The sequence below is a fragment of the Haliaeetus albicilla genome, chromosome 2 (assembly GCF_947461875.1).
Source record: "Haliaeetus albicilla chromosome 2, bHalAlb1.1, whole genome shotgun sequence".
NCBI lineage: Eukaryota > Metazoa > Chordata > Aves > Accipitriformes > Accipitridae > Haliaeetus > Haliaeetus albicilla.
The window spans coordinates 44,997,654-45,006,189 of NC_091484.1; the positions used below are offsets into that span (position 1 = coordinate 44,997,654).

The 8,536-nt window shown below is 41.0% G+C and overlaps 1 protein-coding gene across 3 annotated transcripts; it reads right to left on the reverse strand.

The window, feature by feature from the left end:
- Positions 1–540: 540 nt before the first annotated feature.
- NUP42 (nucleoporin 42) lies at positions 541–8,426 on the reverse strand. 3 transcript variants are annotated; one of them, XM_069773404.1, is made up of 7 exons: positions 8,282–8,426; positions 7,126–7,384; positions 5,739–5,833; positions 5,342–5,418; positions 3,333–3,419; positions 1,554–1,638; positions 541–1,417 (listed from the first exon to the last, which is right to left on the reverse strand). In XM_069773404.1, the coding sequence occupies exons 1-7, from the start codon at positions 8,403–8,405 to the stop codon at positions 849–851; spliced, it is 1,296 nt and encodes a 431-aa protein (XP_069629505.1). In that variant the 5' UTR covers positions 8,406–8,426; the 3' UTR covers positions 541–848. The 3 variants fall into 3 exon arrangements, with proteins under 3 accessions (XP_069629505.1, XP_069629514.1, XP_069629520.1); XM_069773413.1 differs by lacking the exon at positions 8,282–8,426 and adding an exon at positions 7,683–7,887 and having other exon boundaries at positions 7,126–7,374; XM_069773419.1 differs by lacking the exon at positions 1,554–1,638 and having other exon boundaries at positions 1,174–1,417.
- Between the last annotated feature and the right edge of the window lie 110 nt (positions 8,427–8,536).

Genomic DNA, 8,536 nt, shown 5'->3' on the forward strand with positions numbered 1-8,536 from the left:
CTTCACTTGACTCTTGTACCTTTTCTAGAAGATTCCTGACCCCTGCTTTATCGCATCTTGGCAAAATGTACACCTTAATATCATTAATTCAGAAAAGGTACTGCTAATATATGCACTCAAGTGTTGAGAGCCAGACAACAAAATTCTATCAATTCACATAAATGTAGTAAGTAGTTTTGCAATTGCTTGCAAAGTTTTATCTAAGAGGGCTCAAAATAGCAAACCACAAGCTCATTCATGATGAATGCTTTCAAGGCTGTCCTCCCCAAATGTATTACATTAATGCATGGATTATGACCTCAAGCAGAACAACTAAAAAAAGCTGAATTGCATCAACTGGGAGAGGTGACAGAAGCAAGCAGCTAGGTACAGACCACACAGGAGCCCTCTACCTCCAAACACAATTGTCAAAGGCTGCACAAACCCTTTAAATAAGAGGCAAAAGACAAGGTGGTCCAACAACAGGCAGTCTTGCACTGCATCTGTTTCTTTCTAGCATTCTACTCACAGTAGGTTGTGAATACCTCACCAAAGCATTCCTACTTTTGACAAAGCCTTTTCAATACAGTTTTTGCCCAGAATTTCACAGTACAGAATATAAAAGGGAACTTCATTTTCCTTAGTTCATTTCTTAGATTTAAAAGGTCCATTCCAAAACAACCAAGAAGTTATAAAATATAATGTTCACAGGTTTATACCTGTGAATTTACTATTGCAGAAGACTTAGAGGTGAAACAAAAATTAACTCAAACAGAAGCATTTTATTTCATTACTCAACCACAAAATCGGGTACTTGAGGTATCAGAGAAGTTACAAAAACATATTATTTCAGAATAAACTTAAAAGTCCTAAACATTTAAGAGTTCTAATGGTGGTGGCTTAAGAGGAATCTTTCCCATCGTAAACTTTTTTGCTTCAAATTGTTTCAACTCTTCAGCTGATAATTCACTCTTTGGTGTAAATAACTTTTCTGCTGTAGTATTGTTTGTGACTGCAGAAGACGCTGATGTTATGTTATGTCCAGAGGCACTGGTAGTCTGTCCAAATAAAGTACTGCTTGAATGTGAGGGAGAAGCTGCTACTGCTGCATTAAAAGCTCCAAAGGCTGCAAGCGGAGTGGTGCTTGAAGAGTTTACAGCAGAAGAATTGCCAAACCCTGAAAACCCAGAAGTTCCAAAACCACTAGTTGTTTCAGAAGTTTTAAATGAGAAGGAGGCTGCAGATGGAGCTGCCGGGCTGCCAAAACCAACAGAGTGGGATACGCTAGGAGAGGACGTCACACCAAATGCAGGAGGATTACAACCAGCAGAAGAGCTCCCAAAAGCAGGGGTGTTTCCAGATGATCCACTGATGAGAGTGGAACTTGTTTTAAAGGAGAAACTGCTAGCACTGTTACTGCTGCTGTTCACAGGAAAGCCTGCAATTACAAAATTTATAAAAAAATGTTAGAATGTGCACACCTGTGATACTAAACCACTGCTGTATTTCAATAATGCAGAAGGAGAAAAACTCAAGAAAATGTTTAACTGTTGGCTCTTAATGTAGCAACTTACTTGACAACCCAAAGCTCGATGTCTGCTGTCCTCCAAATCCAAAGGAAGGCAATGGTTGAGTGACTGTGTTCTTTAATTCAGATAGCTTAAAAAATTCCAAATACATAAATGAAAACTAGATTCCAAAACAGGGAAATGTCTTTCAACAAATACTTGAAGCAAAAATATAGCTGCCCAGTCCAATTTAATGCAATTTAGACTAAGTTAGACACTGATCACTCATCACAATTGCATGCTCCTGCAGCTACTAACAAAATGCTTTAAGGCTATACACTATTCTCTGTAAAACACTCCAGAAACACAAATATATTACAATTCACAGATTTTTGTCTGGCAGTCAATGACCTGAACACCTCTTCCAGCTCTTGTTCTCATCTCTTACCTATTTCAATTAGTGCTTTATGACCCTATCTATGTCATTGCTTTGACTTAGTCTGTTCCCTCACCTTGGCACATCTAGTCTTCTGTGCTAAAGCCCAAATCCCACTTCTTCACCTTCAGCAATCATATTACCAAAACTTTAATGCTCTTCATGCAGACTCCACTTAAATCAACTTACTCTGTCTCCCTGGTTATTTAATATTGGCTTTAACTCAAGCATTCTTTTCTGGCACATCTAGATTCAAGTGTTTGTCACCTTCCCAGGAACAACTACCCTTTATATCTTCAAATTTTATCCAAACAGTTTCTCTCCCAGCTATCTATCAATTTCTCATTCTGGCATTACCAAAATGCTCTATTTATCCTAAGATGGCCTGGAGGACAATTCTGGTCTTGTCTGCTGATTATACCTTGAAAGAGTCAACATCAGCACGTGGAAGAAAAGGTGGGGTGGACATTTACCACTTACTATACATGTACTTGACTGGATCCCAGCTTTAAGCTATGGTTATTTTCACATGGCTTGCAATGATAGTATTCCAAAGCTGGGATCCAGCTGCTGCCTTGCTAACATGGAACCATCCTGAGTCACTACTTTCCTTAGTTAACTGAAGGGTTTTATAATACCCGCCTGCAATTCACTGATTTCATGATTCCAGAGAAAGGTGGATGTAAAGACCCAAAACTGTGTTCAGAGACTTTCACGTTCACCTGACTCAGGCAGTGCTAGAATATTCAGTCACATTTCTATCACCTATAAAAAACACACGGATGGAGAAATGGGGCAGTTTTCAAACTGCAGTCATTATTCTCTCATGTCATTCTTCCTTACACCCTTTCCACTTTCTCTAATGTTCCCAGGAGCATTCTAACTGCCAAGTTCTTCATGCTGCCAGTCAGCCAAACAGATGCTTTTCAAGGCTGCGGTGCCAGAATATAACACATCATAGCTGAGATTTTCGGAACAGTTCATAGATCTACCATAAAATTGCCAACGAATCTAAGAATCAAACACTTTCATGTCTCAGCTATTTAGGTGCAAACAAGGATGCCCTAAAAGGATAATGTATTTTTGGTTGTAAAATACAGTATCGTGCAATCTTCAAAGCAATACCTATCACCTATTTATAGAAAGGTAGTAGTAGTGTAGATAAATACTTTGATAACAGCTGAAGTTTCTGTGGAACATTTGCAAGCTCTCTTCATTAAAAACAAGGTGGCATATTACAACTACCATGTCTTAGAAATCTTTGTAACAGAAATTAATGTTGGCATTTGCAGAACAGTTTGGCAGGATGTGTCTAAAAAAACCATATGCATCTAAGAAAAATTTGCCCAAGACTAATAAAAAAAAAAGACATCAGGAATGGAAACATTTTACCTTTCATTAACACTTACCAAAGCTGCTTTTGTCGATGCATTTAAAGCTTTCAACTGAAGCAGCCGATTTTTCCATTGTTTTGCTAACTGTTGGACAGAATTTATCTAAAAGGGGGGAAAAGAAACACATGTTTTTATTATTGGTGAAGACTTAAAAAAATGAAAATAGAGTGATCTGACAACTAAACTGAAAGAAGATTTCTAGAATTAGAAAAGAACTTCATTAAGCCAACATGACAAGATTTTTGCTTTCCTGAACAAAAATTTCAGTTCTTCACCTTGAAGTTTATTAACACAGAATTCCTTTAAATTCTCTTACTGTTGTCCTTAAACTGTAAGTTTTAAGTATATGAGAACAAACTCTTCAATCCTTGTTTTATTTCTGGCCTGTCAATTTATGTGCTCACTCATTAAGCTGAAGTCCTAAGATTTACCTTAGTTTCTCCCACATTTTCAGAAAAAAGAATGCTCACTTTCAAAACACTATAATTCAGAACACTTTAATAGTATCATCCTAAAATATTTAGCTTTGCAGAAACTGACTTCCGTCATTTAAATCAGCCCCCTTAAACGTGATCCAACAGATTACAGCACAGAATATATGCTAGCAATAAACAGTACCTGTGTCCTTGATAACTGTGATTAAAGTATTAAACAAGAGACTGGAAAGTCTTTAAATAACTTTTCAGGAATTTCAAACCTGAATTTCCTATATTTAAGTTTATCAACACACCTTATTTGAAGCCTGGCCTAATTGAATTTTCCTTAACAAGTAAAACAAGTGATCTTTTTGTAAATAGATTCCTTAATTTTTCAAAAGAGTCTTACATCACAAACATCAATAATTCTTTTGTGTCTAGTCACATGCTGGAAGATCATGTTGCTTGGTATCAGCTCTTATAAACAGACTGGAAAAATTCAGATTTTGACACAGTTTAAGAATAGAAACATGCTTTGGAAAAGACATGTACTTAAACATTTTGTGAGACAACTGAGACAAGGGGAGTCAAGAAGTCTGTTTTCCGCACGTCAGAACTGTATCACAGTTATCATCTGTACACTGAGACTTTCATGAACTTGCACTCAGCGCTTCAGTGAGACCACAAATGTTTTGTTTTGTTGTTTTTTAATAGCCAGGCACAGTGTATTGTTTAATCATTTCAGGTTTTTTAATTGAAGTTAAAAAAAAAAAAAAAAAAAAGTATCTCCTGTCTCTGAAATGCAATTCTCATAACTCTAAACACATGAAGCAAGAGTGGTGACAACTGCAGTTCCTTCTATAATACAGAACCATGGAGAAGAGGAAAGAGTGTAATGTCGCTTGAATTAGTTTGTACTTGCATCTGTCCAACAGTCTAATTCCTTTCCTGGCACAACATTAAACTCTGCTAGCTTCCTTGATATTGACAGGACTATGAGAGAGGAACAATACATATTAATTGAGATATATTTATATAAAAACATATGTATTTTTTTTCTCAAAATGTATATAGTCCTTTAGAAGTATCTGCTATTTTCAGCATTAATTCCCTGCAACAAAGATATGTAAAAGCACTATATAACCAGCTATAACAATCAAAATGACTAACAGCATATGAAGTATTAAACTTTTGAGACAGGATTCAAATAACTTCTACAAATAACACACAAGAACAGGGACAAGACTAAGTCAAGGAGCGTCTAGCTTGAGAAAACACCATACATTTAACTAAGACTAGCTAAAAGTCTATTGCCACCACTTTTTGCAGGAGCTGATGTGTCAAGACACTAGGCCACCAGTTTTAGAAGCTCAGATCTGACAGTTTGAGCCTGTGATCTCAGGCAGAAATAGGAAGCTATGGTAGAGCATACAGACTAGCAGTTATTTTTACATCCTATTCAGTGCACAGTAATTTAAAAATATTTTGGCATTCTGATAATCTCCTAGAGTTTGGTAATTAAATAAGTCAAGAGTTGCCACCTGAAGAAGAGTAACAAGTCCGACCCCAAAATGTGTCCACATAAGTCAATGTTTTTTAAATACTTACATAGTTCTGAATGTTATTGTTTGCTCTGCAGTTATAATACTCCAGATGCAACTCCTCTGGTGAGAAATCTAGAAAGCCTGTAAGGACAGGAATAATCAAAAACCTCCAAGAAATGTATTAATACTTCCAATTGCCCTCTATAGTTATGAAGAAATGGGCCTTGGTACATTATCTGTAATAAGGCAGTCACAGTTGGAGACACAAAAAGGATTCATTACAGAGCTTCAAAGATGTGAATGTCCGAAAGGAATTTGCCATAATCCAATATTCCTTTCTGTTGCATCACAAGGCAAATCATCACGTTGCAAGTGGTTCCACAGAGGTACAACAGTGTGGACAAGTGTAAGAAACATCCTAAATAGCAGCAATACGTGACAACACTAAAAACACTACCTACCTGAGACATTCGGCTTTTCTTTCATCGGTGAATAAGATGAAAATATCCATTGTCCTGAAGATTCCCAAATTTCCATGTCTTTCACTACACATTCACTAGAAAACAAAACAAAATAAAACCACAGATGAAGGCGAACTTATATGGTCAAAACAAAACCACCAGAAGCAACTGTCTAGTTTGAATCCGAAGTCAGATTCGAATACCTGCTACCATTAAAATTAACCAACTGTGACACTAGTCAGAATGAACAAGGGAAGTACTTATTTGGCAAGATACCTAAATGTCCCTTCAAAGCATTTCACTTTATCATCTAACTGCAAATAAATCAAACCAGATCTTAAAAAAAATAATCCCAAAACACACAAAGTATTTTTCTAATCCTTGTGCGGCAGATGCTGTCATAGGATTTTCCCTGAAGCTGTAGATCATAATAAAATTTAAAACCATCTCAATACTAGACGATTTTACAATATAAACGAACATGCACATATTAAATAACAAAATTGGGGGGGGGGGAGAGGGAAGAGAAAAAAAAAGAAAGAGATGAGTGTTCCATATAAGTTTTTGGAAAAGAATCAAAAGCATAAAAATCCAGACATTGCAAAAGCACAGAAATAGCTCCATCAACAAAAGTAAATCCAAATGTAAACAAACATTGAAAGGGTAAAAACTAAAGTGGACAAACAGATCACTACATAGGAACAAACAAAGATTCTCAGTATTTCAGATGTTTGTAACACAATATAAACTCTTGTTTGAGAAGCTGAATAAATAATCTGTTAAGCCTTTTCTTAATGTAATCTTAAAAAAAATAATGGAAAGTGGTTCCAAAACCTTGCTTCTTCAGGAAACCACACTGCCTGTTGCTTCTCGTCACCTGCTTTGTAATTGCCTTGAACCTGCTGGTCACTCTCAGCTGACTCTAACATACACACATGTGAAACCAGGTTGCAGTAGTTTTGCTATTGGCAGAACAATTTGTTATCCTAAGTGTCAGGAAAACTAAGTCAAATAGTTCATTTTCTCGAAGAGTTTTGTTGTTTTTTTTTTAAATAATTGAAATGCTGTCCAAGGGGCTCTGACCCCTTATTTTCAAGTACTGAAATCTTTGTTTCCTTCCTTATCCCCCTGCCCACAACTTAAATACCATACCATCTTACTAACAGCATGGTTGTCTAGCTGCCCAACCCAGGTTCAAAACAAGGATCGCTTTCTTCCCATGCTAGTGTAACTCACGCGAACTAAATGAAGTAGTGTTTTCTACGGTTCTCACTACATGTCCCAGCTTCCTCCTTGTGATCGTGTCCCCTGCATCATCTCTAGTAAGTCAGTGAGCTTTTAGACTGCTCATTCTAAATGCTTTCAGTGAGACAGGACTGTAACTTACAGAAGTCTCTCCTCTTCATCTTTATAGCCATCAGCAATATTTTGACTGTTCATTAATGCAGAGAATCTGTTCTGTGAAAAGTCTGCACTTCTGCTGCTGCCGCCCGATGATCCAAAATCAGAGGAGCCAAAAAATCCTCTTCCGTGATCTCTGCTGCCACCCCATGTATTAGACTTAAAGGTAGATGGCTGGATAACATTAGTGTATTTCTGGTTAGCAGTACCCCATCCTCCTCCTCCTCCTCCTCCTCTGCTAGTACCTTCCAAGGGAAAAAGAACAAACAACAATAAAAGCCTTAAATCATTAAGATATTAAACAAGACATCAACAAAAACTATAACTATCCTTGTGGTGGCAATAAGAAGCCTGCAAAGAAAACGTAGGTTTTTTTCCTAAGGAGTTAACCTGATTGTTTAACCTAGTGGTTTTAACCTGAGCTTAACTTAGTGGCTTGCCCAGGGTAGCTCTGGAATCAGAGGTAAGCGGGAACTCCTCCTCGCATCACCACGCCAACGACAACCGGTTAGCAATGCAGGAGAGGGACTGTTTCAGTTTTACCTACCTTGTTTCTTAAAGTAACTACCCCAGCAGGAAAAAGAAAAAAACAACCGGCATTTAACCCACAGTACATTTCCGTTAGGGGCTCCTGCCCACATAGCTACGGCAGCGGCTCCGTCGCACAGCGAAGACCTCCCGGTTACGCTCTAGGGCCTCGCACACGTCAGTCAGGGCGCGTTGCGGGCCGAGGCCGAAGCTCCTTCAGCCGGTACGGAGATGGGCGGCCGCAGCCCCGCCCCGCCCCGCCCCGCCCCGCCGCACCTGCCGGCCCGAGGGCGTTCCCCGCCGCGCCCCTCCCACCCGGCCAGAACCCAAGCCCCTTTCCGAGGGGCGGCGCCCGCGCCCTCGACGCCCGCTGGCCGCTCCCCCACGCCACGCCTTCCGGCGCCATCTGTTCCCGCGGCGCGCACCTCGCACCGCCTTCCCCCAACGGCGACGCTGCCGCCGGCCGTCCCGAGGACGGCGACGCCTCCGCCTTGCCGGGGGGGGGGGGGACACGACACGACACGCGGCCCAGCCCCCCGCGCCGCCAACCGCCCCCCGCGCCCAGAGGCCGCGCAGGCGGCCGCGCGGCCCCGCGCCCCCGCGCTCCGCGGTACCTTGGTAGTGAGCCGCGGAGGGCCCGTACCGCCCGCCGCCGCCGCCGCCGCCGCGGGGATGCTCGTTCCAGCACCTCTCGCCGAAGCGGCAGCGGCCCTGGAGGAAGAACTGACAGATGGCCATGGCGGTGCCGGGCCCCGCCGCCGCACGCCGCCGCCGCCCTGACGTCAGAGGCGGGCGCCGCGCAGCGGGGCGGAGCCGGCGCGGCGGGGAAGAGGCAGAGCCCCGGCCGGAGCCCATGGCCGCCGCCCGCG